The sequence below is a fragment of the Pantherophis guttatus genome, chromosome 2 (assembly GCF_059756535.1).
Source record: "Pantherophis guttatus breed Tessera chromosome 2, ASM5975653v1, whole genome shotgun sequence".
In the NCBI taxonomy this organism is placed as follows: Eukaryota; Metazoa; Chordata; class Lepidosauria; order Squamata; family Colubridae; genus Pantherophis; species Pantherophis guttatus.
Window position 1 is genome coordinate 240,838,901 of NC_142064.1, and position 24,987 is coordinate 240,863,887.

Below are 24,987 nucleotides of genomic sequence, written 5' to 3' on the forward strand. Positions count from 1 at the left end.
ACCAGCCCCCTAAGTTCTGCTATATTAGCTAATCATTGGGGAAGGGATGAAAGAAGAATGCCAAGAATATATGCCATATATATATATATATATGTGTGTGTGTGTGTGTGTGTGTGTGTGTGTGTGTGTGTGTGTGTGTATGTATGTATGTATGTATGTATGTATGTATCACACCCCCACTAGCAGTTAAAAGGAAGAAACAGCTGCGATCTCACATTGCTCCTAGAAGCATGAAGCCGAAAACACCAGCCTGAAGATGACGAATGAGACTTCGTCGAAACGTCGCCAAGACACTTCCAATTTTACGTGGGAGAAAACCCGAATAACCAAAGACCTACATACAAATACCCGCGAAAACCTCAGAAAACATATATATATGTATGTATGTATGTATGTATGTATGTATGTATGTATGTATGTATGTATATGTATATATATATACACACACACACACCCAACAACAACGTTATCTGAGAGCATTAAGGTCTTTCCAGCTGCCCAACTAAAGAAGCAGGCAGCCCTGTTAGATGGCAGCAATATAGGAAGATGCCAGAAGCAGGTGATCCCTTTAGTGACAATAGCAAGGTTCATTTCATACTGTATAAGAAAAGACACTCTTTTAATTGATCAAGAAATCTTATATGTACAGACAATATAACATAGAAGTCTGGTGGTGCAGGCTAAACTCTGCCCCCAGCCCAGAGTTCGATCCTGATGGGCACACTATAAAAAAAGACGGTGAGACTCTAGAAAGAGTGCAGAGAGAGCAATCAAGATGATTAGGGGACTGGAGGCTAAAACATATGATGAATGGTTACAGGAACTGGGCATGGCTAGTCTAGTAAAGAGAAGGACCAGGGGAGACATGATAGCAGTGTTTCAATATTTGAGGGGTCAAGCTATTTTCCAAAGCACCTGAAGGCCAGACAAGGAATAATGGATAGAGATGCAACCCGGAAATAAGGAGAAATTGAGAGAGCAATCAACCAATGGAACAGCTTCCCCTTCAAAAGTTGTGGGAGCTTCATCACTGGAAGCTTTCAAGAAGAGACTGGAGTGCCATCTGTCAGAAATGGTGTAGGCTCTCCTGCTTGGGCGGGGGGTTGGACTAGATAACCTACAAGCCCCCTTCCAACTCTGTTAATCTGTTAATCAAGGTTTACTCAGCTTTCCATCCTTCCGAGGTTGGTAAAAATGAGGACCCAGATTGTTGGGATCAATATGCTGATATTGTAAACTTCTCAGAGAGTGCTGTAGAACACCTTCGGCCAGTATATAAGTCTGAGTGCTATTGCTATATAAAGTGACTGCCAATACAGTATTGGATGATGGACCCCTCAGGTGAGACAGCATTCAATAAGATACTGAGGGGGAAAAAAACCTGAGATCTTTCAAAATGCCAACAGTATTTATGATGCAGCCAGATTAAAACCTTTGGGACTTCTAGGTGCTGATTTTGCCATACAGGAAAATAAATCTGAAGCTGTAAAGATAGAATTACAGTGGAAACATAGAATGTAAGAAGCATGAACACGAGAAAACTCAATATAGTGAAAAATGAAGTCATTCTTCTACATATTAGGTAGCAATGAATTGAAATGGACTAGAATTGGGCAGTTTCTGTCAAAAGATTATACTCGGGACACAAAAAGAAGATGTGCCATTGCTTTCAAAGGCAGGAGAGATACAGCAAAGACAGTACAATGGATACAATGCAATCAATGAACAAACACTCTCAGTGGGGCTTTGCAGACAACTTAAGTTATCAAAGTTTATATCACAACCACTGTAAAAATGCTTAATTTTCTAGTCAAGTGCAATCTGAAATTCTCAGAACATGAAAGAATGATGTGCTGCTTGTGAATGTAGCTTCCAGCAAAGTTGGAAACAGTAAGGAGGAAAAGTCCATTATCATGTTTGGTCGTGATTGGGGTTGCACTGTCCCAGACAGACTTGGTGTGTAATCTGGGGCTTCTCTTGGATTCATGACTCCCGGACTCATAACCCCTGACTTCATATTGTGCACCAGATACACCCATTCCTGGACCCACAGTCACCCATGCCCTGGTCATCTCTGTTTGGACTGTTGCAATGCACTCTACTTGGGGCTGCCCTTGAAGAGTATGTGGAAGATTCAGCTGGCTCAAAACACAGTGGTCTGCATAGTTTTAAACAAGTCCAAATTTGCACATGTGTCAAGTCAATTTGCTTCTGTGTAAAATTCAAGCTGCTGATTATCACCTTTAGAGCCCTACATATCTTGGGGCCAGGTTATTTGAAGGACCGTCTCTTCCCAGTTACAGGAACTGGAGGGGCAGGTTGGGGACAGATCTTTCTGGAGAAGGCCTATTGATCTGACTGTTAAAATATGACACTTGATAACACACAATCAGTTCTAAATCATGTATGCAAAAAGTGCTGACAATTAGCCACACAAGCTCCTTCATGCCATCAAAGTAGGCAGGGGTTGAAAAGATGGACTTTCCCGTAAGTTTTAAAAGAATTTTAAGAGGCCAAATCAGTATTTGGGACACATTTAACCTGTTAAAAACCCAAGGCCTTTCCCAGAAATTTGCACTCATTTTGAGTCCAGACTCTGCCTGTTTTTCATATGTGACCCACACTATGCTGTGCAAAGCATTGTGTCCTTCAAGCCAACAGGCACTGCCAACACTCAAACTTCATTATCTAAAAATACAATTGCTGTAAATTTCCACGTTCTACTTTTCCCCATTCTCTCTGTAAGGAAGAGCAAGCTTAGACAAAGGAGCAGGGTTCTCATGTATATAATAGGAGCATACTTGGAAAGAGTATGAAGATCTGAATTTGTTGTTCTTTGACCCTTTGTTACAACACAAATACTGCAGAGGGAAATCTACTTTCAAGGACAGCTACTTGTCATTGGCTCAGAGTAAAAGTCCTTGTGGGGAGGGAGGAGGAATAAAATACATATCACCCTTTATTCTTTTACATGCTTTATACACGCAACAGCCTATTTATACATGAAACGATATTGATCCAGTTTGCGGTATTCAGCATAAATTTCTGAAGAGCACTAACATGACAATATGTTTCATCAAACATTAACCCTACAATTCTGTCTGAATTGGTGCAATCCTATCTGAATTAGTGACTAATCACTCTAAAATAAATGGCATTCTTCCCTTTCACGGAATTATAATATATATCTACCCGTATCTTGCGGCTTCATGATACTGGGTAATTTTTTTCAATGTTCAAATGATTAGCGGAAACACAGAATATTGAATATTTAAAAGTAAAAAGCATGAGAAAATTAAGTCTTCAGAGCAGCTTTGAAAGATTCAGAAAAGGACCATTAAATGATGCCTATTTGTAATTATTTAATTTAAATATATTTCAGTATTATCAGTGGATATAGAATGGTCACCTGTAGCAAGATGATAATACTTTAAATTCTTATGTTTCTACAAGAAACTATTTTGCAAATTTTTATTTCTATTATCCTCATTCATAATGGTTCTGTAAACTGATTGAACTCTACCTCATGTGAAGATGAGGAAAGAAACTGAACACAAGCTAGTCTAATATAAACTATTATACATTTTCATGAGGATACAGTGCCTTAGTGAATGTCATGATTCATTAGTTAGAAGTTGAGAATTTTGCCTGCGCAACTGAAAAATCAATGCAAAAACACAAAGTGATTCTTTAGAAAAGGAGTTCAATACTCTAAAATTTTAAGGACTTTTCAAATATGTCTGCAACCAGATAGCACTTGACCTGTGTTTACAAAAGGAGTTATCCATCTTATATTGCTGCAGAGCAGAATATCATTGGTTTATATTGCTTTATAATTCAGGTTATAAATTGCTTAGAATGTATAAAGGCACTTTAAATTTATAGTGTAATGTGAACAAGAAGAAACATTTCATCATGTTTGTAAGATGTGCAAAAAATGCTTGAAATTTCTGGATTCAAATGCATTCACTGATTCAGAGGATTTTAAAGATTAATATACAATTGAGAGCAGTAGTAGTTCTTTTGGGATCAATGCATAAACAGTTGGGGGAAAAAAGTTATGGAACTTTATTCCCATACATAATAACTGCAGTGAGATTATTGTATGCATAAAGATGGAAAGATTCAGCACTACCCACAATGGAGGAATAGTTGGTGAAGTTGATGGCACTTTTTTTTTTTTTAATATACTTTATTGAGTTTTTTAAAAATGGCACTTTCTGATTGATTGAATTCTTTGATCAGAGAAAAGACAATATTTATGTTAATGGTGATTGCAAATCCCAAATCCCACTTTTTGCATGAAACAAAAAATATAATTCACTTATGATTTATGGTTTTGATAATTAGACAGGATAAATTATAGAAAGAGGTTATGTTGTGACCACCACAGAGTAAGAGATATAGCTATAATTGTACTTATAACTGCTGTAAAATAAATCAAAAGTAATGCTTTGTATCTGTTTTCTTTTCTCATTTTCTTTTATTTTTTCCCATTCTTGCACATTTAGCTTTTTTTTTCTATTTCTAACTTTGTATGAGTTTATATTCATTTTAATCTTTCTTTTTAAGAAAAATATTTAATAAAATAAAACTTGTTTCCCAGAATTACTACTGCAGCAATGCAAACACGAAACATTTTGCATCCAACCTGATTACATAAGATCAGATTTGAAGAATTCAAATATCTGGTTGAACAACTATTTTATTTTGGTATAAACCAGTACCATGGACTACTATGACTGAGCATAATGTACCTGCCAATTTCAATAGCGTCTGCAGTTTAATTTGGGAACATTTAACTTCTACAAGTCAAAGCCAAATCAACAGATTACTCTCTTCTACTTACCTCCACCATATGTAGCAGCCAACATAATTGAAGAAACCCATGCAATCTCACTGTATGATGTACCAAAGAAATCCTGGATTTCTTTGAAGAAGATTGCTATTCCTTTCGGGAAAGCATATGAAAATCCAATGGAAATGAACGCTCCAAAGACCACTGCCCATCCCCATTGGCCATCTGGAGGGGTATAGGCCAAACCAGTGTCTGCTGGAGGTGGCATGGCAAGACTAAATTAAGTTCCTGTAAGCACTTTTCTGGAAACCCTGAAAAACAAAGTGCACACCCATAATAAGCTAATGACACATTTTCATAATTAGCTTGTTACTTTGGCATAATGTTTTCTTCGCTCTCTATGTACTGTATTTCTGAATTGTGGCAGCTCCTTTAATACACAAAACAATTGCTAGAGATACCTAGAAACCCTATTTTCCAGAAAACATTTACTCTGCAGCATGAATTTGACGAGAGGTATTGATGGATTGTTTCTTCCCTTCAGCTAGCTTCATGTAGCTTTTGGGATTCTCAAAATCTTAAAAAATAATCTCCAAGAATGTGAAGTGATTTATCTGTGGACTTCATCTCATGTTTTTAATGCAATACTATATCTCTATTTACATCCCATATAATATCCCAAATGACTATATTGTAGTCATAATAACAGATTGATTAGAACACCTTCTTCTGACACAAAACACTGATTTTTTTTTTCTCATGGTGCCTTTAAGTCAGCACTGATCCCAGGTGATTCTCTGGACAAGTTTATTAAGTTTTCTTGCTATGGTTTTTCAGAAAACTTGACTTGCCATTTCTTCCTCCTTAAGGCTAAGAGTGATTGGCCCCAGATCATCCATATGGTTTTAGGCCTAAAGTTGAACTAGAACTCCCAGTCTCCAGGTTTCTAACCCAATGCCTTACTCACTCTGATTTTTAGAGTGCATGAATCCTGCATGACAAGTCTGAAACTTGTCATATGAGTAAGTGCCAGGGATTTAAAACATAATCAGAACTGCATGAAAAATTAACCTATAAGACTAATTTTAACATCAGGTGCCCATATAATAATACAATAAAAAGTAAGTGGCACAGAAATTATTCATCGGGCAAACAAATTAATCATTAGCTTTTAAAATAAATTGAAATGCCTGGACAAAAAGGAACAAGAAGGCAAGTTATTAGCAGCGGTAATAACTCCCATAGGATGACAACATTTGAAAAATATTTGTATTAAGAAACAAATGATGAGTAATAAATTGTTGTGCTGCTTCCTAACCATTAATGCTCTGATATTAACCATGCACTTGGTTAAACTGTAAAATATAGAAAATTTGGGAATAATTATTTTTCCAATTAACCCTTCCACAGAAAATCTATCGATGTAACAAAAATGCCATCCATATCAAGGAGACCTTCAGAACAGGGACAGGCAAAAACCTCTTTGGCTATGCGTGCTACTCCAAGCTCGCTAAGGTGCTCCAGATAATTCAGTTTAATTTCCAGAGGTGGACTACATTTTTTTCATCTCTGCCAAAAAGAAGACTCGTTGACAATTCAATCTTCATGAGGGAGTAGCCTGAAAACAAGAACCAATTTAATAAGATCCCTCTCCTCCCAATTCAATACCATCTCACACAGTCTCAAATATTACTTCTATACTGTGTCCTGAAGAATATATCCAGCTGATGACAGGCTTATAATAAGTTAAGACATTGTCATGGTTGTCACTGTGGCCTGAAATCTCAGTTGGCGGCAGCATGGGAAATGAAATATTTTGGGATAAATGCCTTGTGGTTTGTTTGTTTTTAGCTCTGTCACATAGATTAATATGTGGGTTTGCGGGATGATTTTCCACTTTGTTTCTTTGTGTTGGTACCTAATTAAAAAAAATCAAATATTCATTCGCCATTGGAAAGCTACATAGATTTCTTATTGATGGGGAAGATTTCTTATTGATGGCCCTCTTTTTGTATTGGGCTGCATACTTATGCAGACAAAATTAACAGAGATTTATTCTATCCACATAATTGCAGCAATTAAACTTGCTAGGTGTTTCTCCTGTAAGTCCATAGTTTTCCATCTTGCCCTATGGAATGATGGAAAACATCATCTGACCTCTTTTTTAATTTTTTTAAAAATATACATCAATATCAATACATGAACATTGGGGCATCTGGGTATCATTCATTTGAATACAAGTAGTAATGATAGTATTAATATTATTTGTTATTTAAATCATACTTACATAATTATAATAATATTGTTATACATACCCTGTTTCCCCCCAAATAAGACATTCCTTGATAATAAGCCCAATCGGGCATTTGAGCGCATGGCAATAAGGCCAAGCGCTTATTTCAGGGTTCAAAAAAATATAAGACAGGGTCTTATTTTCGGGAAAACACGGTATTTGTATTAAAATATGAGCCTTTGTTATTTAATTGTTCAACATTTTATCTGACCCCTGATGTAACAACTTTTAGGTATTTGGAGAGTGACTATTCCTGTCATCTCAATTTCTTCAATTTCTCTTCATGGGCCTTAGTTTCTAAACCTCTAATTCTCCTTTCTACTCTTCCCCAGGTTTCTTTCGGTGTGCCTTACCTCTCAGGATATTAGTTATCTCCCCCAGGTTTGTGTAATCTGGAAATTTAATAAACGCTTGTTCTACCTTATTCAAGCATTAACAAAATGTTAAAGAGTATGGGGCTAAATACTCCACTTGATACTTCTTTAGGGTTTGGCAAGTATTTTTTAAATAGAATTTTTAATCCAGTTATGCATCCACTTTATTATCATGCTATCCAGCTCACAAGAATATATTTTTCTTCCATTGAACAACCCCAGTTTGCTCTACATGTTTTCTTGCTTTTATCTTGTTATATCTAACCATCTTATTTAACTGGGTTATCCAGGCTTCATCTTCAAACATTTCTAGCTTTGACCATTGAAATAGGATCCTCTATTCTATTTTTTCTCTCATTTGTAATAAACAAAAGGACTGCTTAAATAAGTGCAGGAAAAAACACCCCAAATATATGAAAAAGCAGATAAACAAAACTATGGTATGATTAAAAAAATTTTTAATTGTTAAGTTTAATGGAAAAAATAATTGATATTATTTGCATGTTTAAATAATCTATGTTTAAAAATTGGGCTGAGTGACTCTTGGTTTAATATTTTGATTCTTTTTTATTGACAACTTATTTGAACCCAAGAGATGCAAAGAATTATCCATTCACATATGATTTTGCTCAAGCACTAAGGACTGTCATGAAAAAAAGTCTCTCTCTGGATGTCTATGGAGATTCTCAGTCATGCAGGTCATGGTTGTCCCAAAGGTATTTTTCAAAAGGCAACTGGACCTTCTTTGTTTTTTGAAGACGTTCTGCTCCTGATCTAAAAACTGAAGAAGCTTCTTGGATGAGAAGCGAAACGTCTTCAAGGAAAAAATGAAAGTCCAATTGCCTTTTGAAAAACTCCTTTGGGACTCTCTCTGGATTCCTCATTGGGTAGTAACTGGAGGCCGCACCTTGTTAATAGTCTACTTCGATCTACTTGTCCTTATTTATTTATTGGATACAACATTGCCAACTTCATTTAGATTCATGAAATCTTACAAAAATCAGGACATGCTGTGATGATTATTCAAAGCAATAAAACATCATGGTAAGCACAAAGAATAAAATAATATCTACAAAGAACTGTAATCAACATAACAAAGAACTGTACAAATAATTAGACTCAGTAATTAAACAATCTTAACTAAATTACACAAGAGAACAATTTATCAACTGTAATAATAGGCAATATTCAGCCTTCAAAGTTCTTCAGAATAATTCAGTCTTTAGTGTTTTCTGGAAGGGAATCATAGGGGCACAAGTCTAACATTTATAACAAGGCTGTTCCATAAAGCAGGAGCAAAAACCAAAATGCATCTTCTCCTGCTTTAGTTTCTACACACAAGTATCTTCTAGAGCCGTCGTGGCACAGTGGTTAGAATGCAGTATTGCAGGCTAATTCTGCTGACTGCCAGGATTCAATTCTCACTAGCTCAAGGTTGACTCAGCCATCCATCCTTCCAAAATCAATAAAATGAGGACCCAGATTGTTTGGGGACAATATGCTGACTCTATAAACTGCTTAGAAAGAGCTGTAAAAGCACTGTGAAGTGGTATATAAGTCTAAGTGCTATTGCTATTCTAGTAATGTGGAAACCCATACCACCTTCTTCAGCGATGACCGCTGATGTTTAAAGAAGACAGCTGTAAAATTATTTGAAAGGGTATAGAATTTTTATTTATCTATTAAATTTATTTACTGCCCATCTTAACATAAGGAGATTTTTTTATAGGTCTTACCTATTTCACCACCACCACCACTCTTTTTTTTTGGTACTTGTTTTATTTTCTTGAAGTACTAGATTAAAAATGATGATCGCCTTACAAAAATATTGTACAAATTAAGTTTTCCTGCTTTTAAAAACTTGGTTAAGAGGATAGGCATACACTTCTAATTACCTTGATGAAAAAATGATGACACCAGAACTCAAAAACTCAAAAATCACAAGTTTTGCACCACAATGACATGATATACTTCCATCAATTGTCCCCCTGCCCCCAGTTTGGATGCTAAACTTCCACTATATTTTGAGGTCACTTTAGTTGGATGTTTGGGGCTTTTTTAATGCAACAATTCATTTCAAAGGATGTGGCTAGGGGGTTTGAAACATGCTCTTTCTAATGAGAATGATTTAACAGTTTCCAGAAGGTCTTTTTTTGTAAAAGTGGGCTGAAAATACCCTAATTTTGTCGTGTTTACAAAAAATGTCAACTTTACACACAATTTGTAAACTATTGGAAAGCAGTAGGATGAAATTTTATATTGAAAACCTTGTGTTGCTAAGTTATTACACACAGTTTCACTTTCTCATACCTTTCCTTCCAGAGATATAAAAAGCCAAACTTTAACCTTTTTTTTTTGAGCCGCAATATTTTCGGCCAACTTTGCTCCAAATTATCTAGATGGAGATCACACATGAGAATGTTTTTATTATTTTGTTTCATAGAGCACAAAAAGTTGTACAAGATGGCCAGGTTTTGTTTCTCTCAACAAAATATTGCCGGAGATATTACATCTCAAAGTTGCTGGAACCTGAGAGTCATACTGTAGAAGGCTGGGGTATGGGGTCACACAAATGACTATATCTCTGCAAGTATTGCATCTGCTCACATAAGACTTTACCAATGTTCATTGGGGACATGTGTGCATGTTCACACAAAATTTCATCGAAATCCGTCATGGTCGAGCAGGGCACTTTTTTGAAATCATACCACTTGACATGGAATGACCCAAATGCTATTAATTAACTTCAGAATCAATTATTACTTACGACCCAAAGGCCATGTTAAAACTAGTTCTGAGCCTCTAGGCAACTGCTCCTGAACAAAGAGAACTGACCAAAGATGCAAATCAAGCCGAAACCTGCCGCAATCAATTGGTGCTTTTCCCAAGAGCTGCTTCTATTGTTTCTTCCTTCATACTCGTATCTAAACATCGGTGCAAATTTCACCAAAGGAAAATGAAACATGAGCTGAATATCATTGTAAATATTCATGTTTAAAGAACTGTTTGGCAAATATAAAAAAGACCTGATTTTCCTGCAGTTACCTTGCATGTTATTTATGTTATTTAAATATAAATAACTGGATAGTAAGACACAACAGCGAGTGGCTGATCACAACACAAAATTAATCAAAGTAGGGCCTGCATACTTCTTGGATGGGAGACCACCAAGAAAAGCCTTGTGGGGCAGAATGGGAAGTTGAAAAAAGCATCCTAGAGGAAGGCAATAGCTGACTACATCCATAGACAGTTAAAACTATTTGGCTAGTCTACCAGATTCTAGCTTTACTTTCTAAAATTGAAATCAATAGGTCATAATCCTCAAATAATAAGATATTTTGTACTTCCAGAGCTGACACTCTTTTGGAGGAACACCTACACAAAAATGCACAGAGTCACAAGCTGCCTTTCTTTACATACAATGTGGTTTTATACCAAAACAGGTTGCAGTTTCGGCTTACACACACTACACTGCTGTATAGAGGCATATCATCTGTTGCCTGTATTTGGAAACTAGTACACACAGGTAGATTTAAGCAGGTAAAACAAGACAGCAGCTTATGCCTCTCAGCGATGCTGCTTCTACCATGCAGCCCAAAAGCCAACACATCCTTCTCTTTCCCAGACTGAAATACTCCTTGCCCAAGTGTCAAGAAAAAGAAACACCACACCAGCATCGCTGAAAGGCATAAACTATTATTTGTTTTTTTTTTAATCCTGCCTTCATTATTTTTATAAGCAACTTGGGGCAGCAAGCATATCTAATACTCCTTCCTCTTCTTATTTTCCCCCACGACAACCCTGTGAGATACGCTGTGAGAAAAAGCTACTGGCTCACAGACACTCAGCTGACTTTACAATTATAGAATAACAGAGTTGGAAGGGACCTTGGAGGTCTTCTAGTCCAACGCCCTGCTTAGGCAGGAAGTCCTACACCACTTCAGACAAATGGTTATCCAATCTCTTCTTAAAAACTTCCAGTGTTGGAGCATTCACAACTTCCAGAGGCAAGTTGTTCCACTGATTAATTGTTCTGTTAGGAAATTTCTCCTTAGTTCTAGGTTGCTTTCCTCCTTGATTAGTTTCCTCCATTGCTTCTTGTCCTTCCCTCAGGTGCTTTGGAGAATAGCTTGACTCCTTCTTTCTTCTTCTCTTTCATGCCTAAAGCAGGATTAGAACTCGCTGTCCCCTAATTTATAGCCTGGTGCCTTAACCACTACTAGACCGAACATCCCTCAGCGTGATGGGCACATGCAACTCTGTAGCAGATGGCGCCGTCAGAGGCTGAATCGTAGCTTCTGTAATGCCCTAGCCATGGTAACAGACCACGCTGACGACGAAACATTTTTCCCTAGTTTCTCGGGACACACCGAGTATACATTTGTAAGCGCGCACTCTTGCACACCCACAGGACACGCTGGCAGATGACGCGCGCCCACCAGTCCCGGCCCCTCCGAGCTCCACGCGTGTGTTAAAAAGCGCTCCAGCCGCCTGTGGAAAGGCTTTCCTCCACTTTCCCTTGACTTCGAAACCGCGGGGAAAGTTGAGCGACTTTGGCGCGCTTTTAGCCCTCCCCACCTCCCGCAGCTTCTGCTTTGGAGCCGGCGGGCGAGCGGGCGCTCTTACCTTTTGCTTCAGGCCAGGCAAGAAGTCTTGCCTGAGAGCGCTGGGGACACGAGGCGCTCGGGGGTGAGGGGCGGAGACCTGGATAGGCGGGGTTTTAGGCGGGGAGGGCAGGGAATATCCCCCCCCCCGCCCCCGGCCCTACATCTGACGCAAGAAGGGCGAGCTCCTCGCGGTCTTTCGCCTCTTTGGGGGGAGAAACCTTGCCCCGGTCAGCGCGCGCGCCCTGCCTGCAAGCCTTTAAATGGGTGCGCTCTGCCTCACGCTGCCCCGGGGCTGGGAAAGTCTGGCTGTGCTTTCGAGGACTTCGTTGAAGGCAAAGGCAAAGCACCAGCAGGGACCCCCAGAAATTAAGGCGAAGAGCGTCTCTATGGAGATTTTCAATCATTCAGATCATGGTGGTCCCATAAGTGCTTTTTCCAAAAGGCAATTGGACTTTCTTGGGGGTTTTTTGTTTGTTTGTTTGTAAGCGTTTCGCTTCTTATCCAAGAAGCTTCCTCAGTTCAGAACTTCTTGGATGAGAAGCGAGACATTTTCAAAGAAGAAAAACAAAGAGAGTCCAGTTTTTTTGGGGGAAAAGCACCTTTGAGATCACGATGACCTGTCCTGGATGATTGGAAATCTCCATAGAGAGGCTCTTCACTTTAGCTTCTGGGAGTCCCCTGCTGGTGCTTTGCCTTTGCCTTCAGTGAAGTCTTGCTGCCTGCTGTACTTTCTATACCAAAAAGTGTTCAAAAAGTGGGGAAGGAAAGTTGGAAGGAAAATTCAAACTTCTCGATTGCTTCAAAATATCTTGGGATTATTTAAAATCACAGAAGTTACATATAGAAGGTAGGCTACCAGTAAGGATTACTGGTTAGGAAAGTTATTGTTACAATAAGAACTCATGTCATTGGTTCAGTAAAAAAAAATATCAAAGAAAATCTTTAGAGAGAAAAAAAATCCTTCAAAAAAAAAGAAAAATGGAAACGTTGGCCAAATGAGAAATACAAAAAGGAACATAAAAGTTCATAATGGAAGGAAATGCTGAACCAGGCAACAAATTCAGGGGCAAATTCTATGATTCTCTGAAGAATGCGAAACAGAACTTTAAGAAAAATGTTATTAAGGCAAACATTACAAAATTATTTCAGGAAGGAATTCTAAAGAACTTAGTACGGTATCTTTAGGATCTCACTGCATCACTAGGCAAGCTTGATCTTTTGGATTCGTGCCTGTAATGTCACAACGCACACCAAAAAGTACTGGGCCTTGCATTGCAACATTGCTTCCATCAACTGGACCTTGCTTGCCTCATTCCACATACATATGGTATGGTGTTGAACTTAGATAAATCTGTTGTATCAACAAATGAAGCCACTCTGCAATTCTTGCATTACGCAAGAGATTGGATTAAAAGATTTTCATTTTCCATTTACTTTCCAGTCCTTTGACTCTTAGATTTTACTGGCAAACAGAAAACAAATCACTGTGTTCAGCTGATAGCTGTCAAACTCTTAAAGAATTTATCATGCGAAAATTGCTCCTGCCCACCCCCATGTAATTGTAAGCCTCAATACAAGATGACAGAAAATGTGCTTTATAATGATAATTTTTAAGCAATGATTGGATGGCAGGAAGATCTAGTAAATTACACATCACTTGGCATAATATTTATTCCAGGCAAATTGATACAAAATACCATTGTTGTGTTTCTTTGAAGCAGATATGACTATTATAAATGTTCAATTCGTGAAAATGCCTCTCTCTGAATTATCTGCTTCTGTGTTTCCGTTTTTCCCCCACCTTTGCTCCAGTTTTCTAACCTGTGGATTGTAAGAATAAACAAAGACTATTGAGAAAGCTCAAGCTTTGGTTTATCATTGAATTGAGTGAGGTTTACCTTTCTTACTAGTTAGATGAAGGGTCATACAACAAAAACTTTTTACAGATAAAATGATTAAGCATTTAAAAGGCTTTATGAAAGAAGATAAATCCTGTCTCATTAAGTACCAAGCATGTCAACAAATATGTAGATAGCGGTGGTGTGGAAGAAATTATTCATTTAATTTTCCAAAAAGATTTTGACAAAATCAGATTCAGCAATTAGAATAATAGAGGAGAGGTCCTGTTATGGATCACTGTTCTCTAAAGCTCGTCAGTAGCAGCCTTTGGCCTTCCATTATAAGGAAATCTTCCTAGGGTAGCGCAACATATATGCACTCATAAGCCTTCACATCCAAAAATGGCATTGTCCTTTATTCCTTGCAATTGGGTGGGCATGATGCAGAGGTGGGTTTCAGCAGGTTCTGACCAGTTTTGGAGAACCGGTAGTGGAAATTTTGAGTAGTTTGGAGAACCGGTAGTAAAAATTCTGCCTGGCCCTGCCCCCGCCCCCATCTATTCTCTGCCTCCCAAGTCCCAGCTGATCGGAAGGAAATGGGGATTTTGCAGTAACCTTCCCCTGCCATGCCCACCAAGCCACGCCAATCAAGCCATGCCACGCCCACCAAGCCACACCCACAAAACCGGTAGTAAAAAATTTTGAAACCCACCACTGGCGTGATGGCACAGTGGTTAAAGACGCTGAGCTTGTCAGTTGGAAAGCTGACCGCCCAGATTTGAGACCCGAGCAGAGTGTGAAGGGGTGAGCACCTGTTACTTGCCCCAGGTCCTGCTCACCTAGTAGCTCCAAAGCATTGCAAATGCAAGTAGATTAATAGGTACCACTTTCAGTGGGAAGATCATTGCTTTCCATGCATCTTTGGTATATAGCCATGCTGGCCACATGACCACAGAAATTGTCTTTGGACAACACTAGCTCCCTCAGCCAAGAAATGGAGATGAACACCTTGCCCTACAGTCAGACAACTACAACTACTGTAGACAGGGAAACCTTTGCCTTTTATTCCTTGCAATTATTGTTAACAAACCAAGAAAAAATAACATTCTGGTCCATCCAGGAATAATCCAATTGGTTGGCATGAAATTTACTTAGGCAAGCCAACAGCTCAAAGCACTTTCTGCTTTGTGCCTTTGTAGGACTGGTATAGCTAGTCTTAGCCAGCATAAACCCATTATGTAAAAAAAAAAAAAAATCTTCATTTTGCTTTTAGGTGCTTAAGTTAACTTTCCCTTTCCTGTTGCAGATAAATGAGCTAAAAGGTTTTGCATACTTAATTATCAGCCTTATTAAGTAGGAAATGAAAGGGCATTTTAGTAATGAATTGACCCGGGAGAACCATTCTCTGCAGGGCTGAGAATCCTTTGTTGCTTGTTGCCTGTTGCTTGCTAATGATCGTGTGCCTTTGTTTTCCAAAAGTGAATTAAAACTATGCCAATTTGTGTACAGATAATGTTTGAATTACAACCGTTTGCTTAATGACCATTTTTCATACTTATGACCAATGCAGCATCCCCACGGCATTATGAGCAAAATCCAGACACTTGGCAACTGGCATGTACTTATGACAGTTGCAATGTCCTGGATCATGTGATCACCGTCTGTGACCTTCTGACAAGCAAAGTAAATAGGGAAGCTAGATTCACTTAACAACTGCAGTGATTAACAGCTGTGGCCATAAAGGTCCTAAATGGGACAGAATTTCCTTAACAACTGTCTTTTTAGTAACAGAAATTTTGGGCTCAATTGTGGTCATAAGTTGAGGACTATCTGTATTGGGGTCTCTTGATTTGTAATGTAGTCCTGAGAGTACACCTGATCCCGCTGTGCAGAATAAACAGGTTGCAATTTCCCGTCTTGTGTGAGAATTGGCTTCTTTGCAGCAGGGAAAATTTGGCCTTGGCTGGGCCAATTCATGGTCTGGCACCTTATCTACTTGCGGAAAAGTGAATTCACCACTTTTCCTTCTTGGGATCCAGAGTTTTGATGGTACAGAGTAGGATTAAAACAGCCCCACCATCTCCTTAACTGGAGAGTTTGTTTTATAAAAAGGGAATTGAAAGCAAGCAGGTGCCAAGAAAAGAGTTAAGCTGGAAGACGGAAGATAGAGAGCTTAATTTTGTACAGAAAAACAGCTTTGCTTGTGGGGGTGGGGGGGAACAGATACAGGTTCTGCATTTGTGTTCTATACCCTATCAAGAAAAACATGTCAAAATAAATATGCTAGCCAAGATCCAAAGCATTTGGGATACATGGTAATCCTATCTGATGTTTCCCTCTACGACAGGGACATCAAACTCAAGGCCCATGGGCTGGATGAGGTCTGTGGGGTGCTTAAATCTGGCCCATGGGGCTGGCCTTGAAATAACAAAGGACCGGCCCACTGTGCCTCTGGCAGCCAAAATGGGGTGCATGTGGTCATATGCAGCCCCCCTACACCCCATTTTCAGCCTGGACGGCCTCCTCCGCTGTGTGCGGCCTCCCCCACCTGTTTTGGTCGGCAGGGTATTGCAGGAGGCATCAGTCCCATCTCTCCCCCCTGGACAGCCCATATAGGAGAACTACAATGCTGATGTTGTGACTCCGACCCCTGAGCCCCGAAGCTGATCTGGCCCTCGAAGAAATCCAGTTTGACACTCCTGCTTTATGAGGTACCTCAAGCATCTACGGGGTTTAGCCCGCTTGATTTGTTATACGTCAGACAACCTAGAGGGATATTGGATAAACAGTAATTAAGAAAGGTGGCATAAAAAGCTCAAAGAACGTTTTGGAATATATTCAGTGAACATTAATAAAACAGTACAGAAATACATTTGATAGCTGGTACGTTTTCCTGTCAGGATACGCATCCAAAATAATCAGTACTGTCTTGTTGGAAATTATATGTGCTGTTTATTATTTTTATTTATTTATTTATTTGTTAAATTTATATGCCGCCCCTCTCACTATCTCAAGTGACTCTGGGCAGCTTACGATAATATAAAAACATATCTGTAAAAACATTAAAATTAAGATTAACAATCAAATAAAAGGTTAAAATCAAGAGCACGGATGGTATGAGGCTGGACTATTGTGTATATATGTATATATAGAATGTAGTGTGTAGCATAGAAAAAAAAAACCTTTGTTGTGAAACTCAAACATAATTACTGATTACTCTAGGAATTTCTTCACACTAGATAATCTGTAAGTATTAAATCTGTGTTTATTATAATTTCATTATGATTTCAACCAAACATACTTCCACAGTAGCTTACAGGTTAGGCAGAAACATCACCTTCAGTTTTATCATCTAAAAGCACTTTACAAAAAGTGGAGAGAAGGAAAGAAGGGGGTTCTTGAAACAACTATCAAGAATCCCCCCTCCTCATCAGTTCTTGAAACAACTATCGTGAGTGGAAATAGTTCAGATAACCTGATGGAAAATGGGTAAATACTTAGGGTACTTACTTACTTACTTACTTACTTATTTACTTACTTACTTACTTCTCAACAGTGTCAAAGAAAAAGTTGTTTTTCTCTCCCCTTCCTTGCTATCCTATCTGAAGGATTAACTGAAGGTAAGCCTTTGAACTATGATGCTGGAGAAGACTCCTGCAAGTCCCTTGGACTGCAAGGCAATCAAACCGGTCAGTCCTAGAGGAGATCAACCCTGCCTGCTCTTTAGAAGGCCAGATCCTGAAAATGAAACTCAAATAATTTGGCCACCTAATGAGAAGGAAGGACTCACTGGAGAAGAGCCTAATTTATTTTATTTATTTTATTTTATTTATTTATTTATTTCGTCAAGCATGTATTTATGACAGATACAAGTGTAAACATAATTATAAATACATGAAAAGGATATGAATAAAAGAAAACATTAGGACAGGGACGGTAGGCACGCTGATGCACACCCTTAATCATTCCCCTAATGCTGGGAACAATTGAGGGCAAAAGAAGAAGAGGACGGCAGAGAATGAGGTGGCTGGATGGAGTCACTGAAGCAGTCGGCATGAGCTTAAATGGATTCCGGGGATGGTAGAGGACAGGAAGGCCTGGAGGAACATTGTCCACGGGGTCACAATGGGTCAGACATGACAACAAAGCAGCATTGTGGAGCTTGGGAAAATATCTGTCTAAGTAGATATAGGGTGGTGAAGTCCCATCCAAACCCATCAGGTAGATAGCAATGGACTGATTTTAATCATATACAATCTCACCAACGAAAAGTGCCAAACTTTAAATGCTTTTTAAAAGTGTTTCAGCAACATTGAAAGCAATCCAATTCCCTTACAGCTTCTTTGGTGTCACAGTTTCCTATTACTTCCTATCTTGAAGGTTTTGAAGTCTATAATCACTTCTCCATTAAACACAATTTATTATATTCAGAAATAATTTTGAATTCAATGCCATCTCACCCCTCGAGGAGATAAGACAGAAAAAAATGGTCTTCTTTTACAAATATTCTCAGGAAAAGCAAACAACTTTTCCATTTGGAAACATTATTTCTGTTGGTGATATGTGCAGACAGGCACTTTATGTATGTTTTATATATGAAGAAAACCTCTCATTAGATTATAAATCTCCTTAGGCTAGAATGCTCTGTTTCTCTCAAGCATAATCATGTTACTTGGAGTCTCCGAGCTGGCCAATAATCAGTTCCTGGGCACAATTCAGATTGCTGCTTTTGGCTTATGAAACCAAGTTGGCACAAAGATATCTTCAAAATTAACTGCTCCAATCAGAGTTGACTTGTTGAAGTTACTCCTAGGAAAAACCTGCTACACAGTGATATAGGGAAGTCTGAAAATCTTGCTTTTCTGTCTCAGCAGCACCCACATTGTGAGATAACCTCTCCTTAGAAGTGAGACAGGACACTACTGTAATGGCTTTAGAAAACTAGTGGAAACTGAGCTTTTCCAGAGTGTTTCTGGGGAGTGCTAGTTTGGGTGGTATTCGTTATTTAATTTGGTTTGTATATATTTGTTGAGGGGTGGTATACTGTGGTTGGAGCTTTACATTTTTATTGCATGTTTTCTATGTTTATAAGGGTTCCCAAAACATTTCATAGCATATAAATCCCATAAACACATAACTAAAGTTTATAATGAGCATTCCACAGATGTCTGAAATGAATTTTAAAACTTCTGTGCAAGTTATCAGTTCTTGTAAGGACTATTTGTCCCTAGCCCAGCTCAGATGAAAACAGCTAACTATCCTTGATTTATTGTGAAAAAAGGTAAGCAAGGTTAGGCTTAGTATTTGGTTGGGAGATCATTAAGAAATCCCAGGCCTATATTCTGAGAAGCTGAAAAAATACTCCAGAAGACGACAATCTCTCGGTATTGTTGCTGAGAAAAAAAAACACATATTGAGATGTCTTGGTAGTAGGACTGAATGCTTAATTTTAACAAAAGTTCCAGCAACTCTCAAAACTACTTCATGATGCAGTATGGATGTCTTGTTTTTAAAGAGAAGCAAGACCTTTTTTTAAAAAAAACTGCAATCTTCAGGTATGCGAGCAGTGCAGTGGCTCAGGTGTTAAGACGCTAGGCTTATCAGTTGGAAAGCCGGCATCCCAGGTTCGAGACCTGAGTGCCACATGACAGAGTGAGTTCCTATCCTTACTCCAGTTCCTGCCAACCTAAAAGTTCGAAAGCATGTAAATGCAAGTAGATAAATAGGTACCACTTTGGTGGGAAGGTAAGAGCCCTCTGTGACATTATGCTGGCCACATGACCTATGAAATGTCTGCAGACAGTGCTGGTTCAATGTCCTTGAAACGGAGATGAGTAAAATCCGCAGGGACTCCTTTATCTTTCCTTTTTTCTTCAGATATGCACATACTTGTACATTTGAGCTTACAGTCAAATCAGATCAAAACCCACAGAAGACTTCCAATATAATTCCTTGGTTGCACTGAATACTAACTGGAGAGTTTAATTTATGTGGCTACTATTACTCATCGGTTTATTTTACACCAGGATGTTCAAGTTCTTACTGTGGAACAAGAACACTGGATAACATTTTCTTTTTCAAAAGTTTTGTTTCCTGAAAAACTTTTGATGACTATGATAGAGCCCTCAAACGGAACACAGATATAAATTCAGAATGATTGTATCACATAGGAAGTTTGAGAAATATGAAATTAACTTTTAATGACTATAGTGCATTTAATATATAATGTTTACAGCATGCTACATGAGTTCAGTAGTTCTTTGCTTCTGATTGTCATTTGTATTCAGTGTCCAGTATACCTCATTGCAGTGTCCAATAATAATCAGCCAGCACTGATGGATTCCAATTGACCTGATATCAAATTTTCATTGTAGCCGTGTTTCATCACTGACTGCACCTAAAGAAGTCCAAGTGTCAATGCAGGAAATGAATCTTCAGTGGCATTCTCCACTTTGTGGTCTTATATGTTGTAAGAAGTTTGTCAACCAACTGAATGTAGATTGATGCTCTATAATTGCCAATAAAATTCTCAATGACCTCCTTGAATGTTTTTCATGGCCATTTCAAAGCCATTTTCTCTGGCCCCACTAGCAAATCTTTGAACTGTTTGTCATTGATGACGTATCTGATCTATGGACCAACAAAAATGTCTTCCTTAATCTTGGCATCAATTATTCCGTCTCACATAACAAAACTTCACCTTCCTTGTTCAACACTTTCACAAAATTTGAAGTTGTTCTGGGATCAAATTCTTTTGGAGTGGCCACTTCTTTTTAATGTAATGGGACTTTCTTGCACAGCTGTCCTATTTGCATATGCAATAATAATACTTGGTATATCCTAGCTGTATTCCAAGCAGCAAAGCCACTACTTGTGGCTCACTACAGATATTCTAGTTGTACTTCAACAACAGTTCCATGTTTTCATATGTTTGTTTTATGCGTGCAGTTAGCCAACAGGTACTGAAGGGTATACATTGCAAAAACAGATTTCTACAAAACGGTATATGATAAGTTACATTACAGGTTATTTTTGCGATTAGCAGCCAAAGATTGATAGGATACACCCAAAAATGTTCAGGAACCAATATGTTTGTTTTCCAAGCACAATAAATGTATGACACAAGTGATCCATAATTCCAAAATAATGTAACAAAAAACAGTATCTACAGAGATCATATTGGTTGCACTTTCAGAAGGAACTGTTTATTTCATACTGATAAATTATTCTGGAAAAATACAGAGTTTGATATTGCTTTCAACCCCTTTGGGACAAGTGTGTGTTGATTCAGCTGCTGCTTTGGAATGCTGTCCTACTAGCTAATGTTTCTAGCTTAGTATTGCTTTACTAAATCTTTTATTTTCTCATCTGATTATGAAAATCTCAATAACTTGATTACTTTTCTCTAGAGCAGGGGTATCAAACTCGCATCGTCACAGCGTCATCACGTGACGTATTGGGACTTCCCCCCCTTCACTAAACCAGGTGGGGGCAGAGCTAGCACGTGACGCATCCGACCCACGGGCCGCGAGTTTGACAGCCCTGCTCTAGAGTGAAAAAAATATCCTGTCTGGCAATTAGGAAAAAAACATTCAGTTGAATGTTAGAATTGTTAAAAACTGCAAGGCTATCTAGCATCACGTTATCGTACCCACATCTTAGTATGCATTTATGTTGCAAGAATATTGCATATGAAATATAGGTAATATTCAACAAATGTTAAATCTGACATAAAAATTGAAAAAGTTGCAAATTACCGTGTTTTTCACTCCATAAAATGCACTTTTTTGCCCCCAAAAGTGGGTGGAAATGTCTGTGCATTCTATGGAGTGAATATTGCAGCTGGGCTGCCGCAGTGTGGTCCTTTTACAGTGCTGAACCCTGCCGGAGTGCAGGAGTCAATAGGCAGAGCTGGCGCATGAGAGGACACCTATCTGTGTCCTCTCCAAATTTTAAACTATATTATAAAACAAGTTGCCTATAATGGGTAATAGAGTGGATGATATTCCAAAATAATAGACTAGGCCTAGCTAATGGACTTCACAGAAATTTATGTTACAGAGATACAAGAGGATGAAAATTTTTTTAAAAGAATATATTATCAGACAAAAGTTGATAAGATCATGGAATCTACAAGGAAAAGATACAACAAAAATAATTCAATGAAGGCTGGATCAGGTCATGGAAGGATGTGTTTGATAGGTTTCCTTATTGTTGGAAGGGTAAAATCTAATCTTAAGAATGAGGCAGGGATATTAAGAAAAAAGACAGAATTTAAAACACGTACTCAAAATGAAAACTATCTTTATATAAAGATTTATATAAACTCTTATTTAGATATGACCCAAAGAGAGAACTAATTAAAAAACTGTATGATAAAATGGATGCAAATTTTTTTGAAGAAACGGTCAGAACAGAACAGAAGAAAAACTATGGCCCAAATCTATAAAATTTACTCCAAACTGCAATCTAAAAGAAAATTGGTACAAACTGTTTTATAGATTGCACACAACAATAATCTACAGGATATTAAATCATACAGTAATAAATGTTGGAAATGCCACGAAATAGAGAGGTTTTCGGTTTTTTACCTCATGTGGTAGACATGCAAAAACTTCAAAAGTACTGGAAAAATATACATAGTACAATGCAGAAAATTTTGGCAGTTAAATTTGAAACTGAATCACAACTTTTTTTTACTACCATAGGTATAACAAAGTAAATATCATAATTTACTGTCAGGTGCAAAGGATCATGACCATACATTTAGTTACTGTTTAAAAAGTCTTTATTGCTCACACCTATACACAAGAATCTAGTCATCTAAAGTTCAGTACTAATTTGGCATCAGATAAGGGTCAGTGGAATTCAAGATTCTAATTCTAATTCCACATTAGATTGTTTGTGGTAACGTAAAGATTCTAAGCTGATGATGTGCCTAACTCCATCTCTCACCTCTGCCTGTTCTTCTCCTACATTTACTGAGATATATACTCAGAACAGTGAGAGCAAATTTTGATCAATACTAGAAGAAAAATTCAATTGTGATGCTATTGGGAACGTAAACTTGAAAAGCATGAAGCAATGGCAAAATTAACAACATATATTCCCAAGTGAAATTTAAGCCTACTCAAGCAAGAATGGTCCCCATATATACAATCCTTTTGTTTCTTTTTTCTTTTTTAATATGCATAAACAATAACAAGTTTAAACAGTGCAGTGGAGACTATAATGTTAAGTATTAGCCTTCAGACAGAAACCTTTACCATATAACGAACAATTTAAAATATATTGCTGTGTTTCACAGTAGATGTAAAATTTGAACAACTTTATGTTTAACAACATTAATATTTTAGACATTATAGCTAATATTGATATAAAATTATTATTTTTCTTTAGCATTATATATTTGAATTAGCTAAACATTAAAGTCAGCACTTTATAAATAGCACAGAATTTGAAGAATCTAATGTATTTCGTGCATACAATTTTAAAACTAAGAAAGGCAAGATTTTTGTTTTTCAGTCTGCTGAGTTGAATTGAAAAAAATAGGTGTTTTTAAATTTTGTTTTGCATAATGAGATTCACTCTTACTATGGAAAAACCGAGAAAGAAGGAAATGGTTACATCTCACTCACCTCCGCCATAAGTCGTGGAGCACATAATGGATGATACCCATGCAACCTGACTATAGGATATATTAAAAACAGTCTGGAGTTCTTTGTAGTAGATTGTCAAAGCTTTGGGGAAAGAGTAAGCAAATCCAACTGAAAGGGAGGCTCCAAAGACCACCATCCATCCATATCCACCATCAGGAGGGATATAGCTCAAGTCTTTGCTAATTGGAGAAGACATGGCCAGGTTACAGTTGACAGCTGAAGACAACTAGGAAGAAAAGTGAACAAAATGAATGATTTTCTCCTGAATCTCATCTCACTTTTTATAAAACATTTAAACAAACTACTTAAAAACGATAGTTTACAGATCATAAATATGCAATCACTTTCTGTACAGATAAAAACCAAAGTGGACAACATGCTTGAGAGTTTACTTCTATTTTTGCTATTTTAACAGACTCTAGCTGATCAATCACAATCAGGAAAAAAAATATTTTAGATCAATATTTTTTCTCTCTTTTGTTATATTTTAGTTAATACATTATTATCTACATATATTTAAAAAAAAAAACCTCTTAAATTAGAATGTACAGGAGTTATCTTAACTTCATAACATAACATTCATGGCCGAATAGAAAAGTTGGGCAATTTATGAAAGTATTTTGGATTTGCACCCAAGACTTTTAGAGGTCATATATAATCCTGGAGCTGCAAGATGTACATCTCTTCAACTCACCTCAATATATTCTTTTGCAGTAGTGTACTAAACTGGATAATTTTGTCCTTCCTTCATGAAAATCACTGCTTTAGTTTATAGGAAAACAAATGTATCCAAATCATAGAAACCAGAACTATTAAATGTATGAGAAAGAATCACACAGATTTATCTACGTAACGCCTGGTTAAGGATTCTCTTCACCGTTCTGCTAATTCCCCCACCCCCATTAACCAAAAAAAGTAGAAATTTCCACTTAGGTTTCTCATTCCCAATCTCCTGCTGGCACTTATGCTTTCTCATGTTTAAAACTATGAAAATTAAAATTCAAAACAAACACAATTAGGGCAAGGGGCTTCTGCTTCATTCACATGCCTAATGGGATCGTCACCATGTCTCCTACCTTAAAATGCTCTTCCAGTAAAACGTCCTGGGATCTCTCTTCTTCTGTCTTCACCTCTAATGTGAACTTTTTCTTAAGGGCAAATGCCTTTGTAGAGTTTTCAGACAGCAGTAAAAATGTCTTCTGGGTCTGTATGATCCTGGCTTAAAAGGATAAGCCCATTGCATAAGCAGCAGGTGATCAGCCCTACAATGTTCAGATTTTAGGATTGAGCATTTAAAATTACAGGGCACTGGGGAGGGTATCGAACAATCTCCTGAAACAACAGCAGAAAATTCCTAAAAAGTTCCCGAGAAAGTAATTCAGCAATTCTTACAAGGTTTGAGAGACATTGTTCATATC

At 37.7% G+C, this 24,987-nt stretch overlaps 1 protein-coding gene across 2 annotated transcripts in view; it reads right to left on the reverse strand.

Moving 5' to 3' along the window:
* LOC117679018 (monocarboxylate transporter 2-like) overlaps positions 1 to 12,237 on the reverse strand; it is a 36,246-nt gene extending 24,009 nt beyond the window's left edge. Inside the window, exons 1-2 of one of the 2 annotated variants that reach the window (XM_034440608.3) lie at positions 12,092 to 12,177; positions 4,850 to 5,109 (exon numbers count right to left, since the gene is read on the reverse strand). In XM_034440608.3, coding sequence (XP_034296499.2) covers positions 4,850 to 5,066 — 217 coding nt within the window. In that variant the 5' untranslated portion in view covers positions 5,067 to 5,109; positions 12,092 to 12,177. Of the gene's footprint in view, positions 1 to 4,849; positions 5,110 to 12,091 lie in introns of both variants that reach the window. The other variant, XM_087887958.1, reaches the window with a different exon arrangement.
* Positions 12,238 to 24,987: the final 12,750 nt, after the last annotated feature.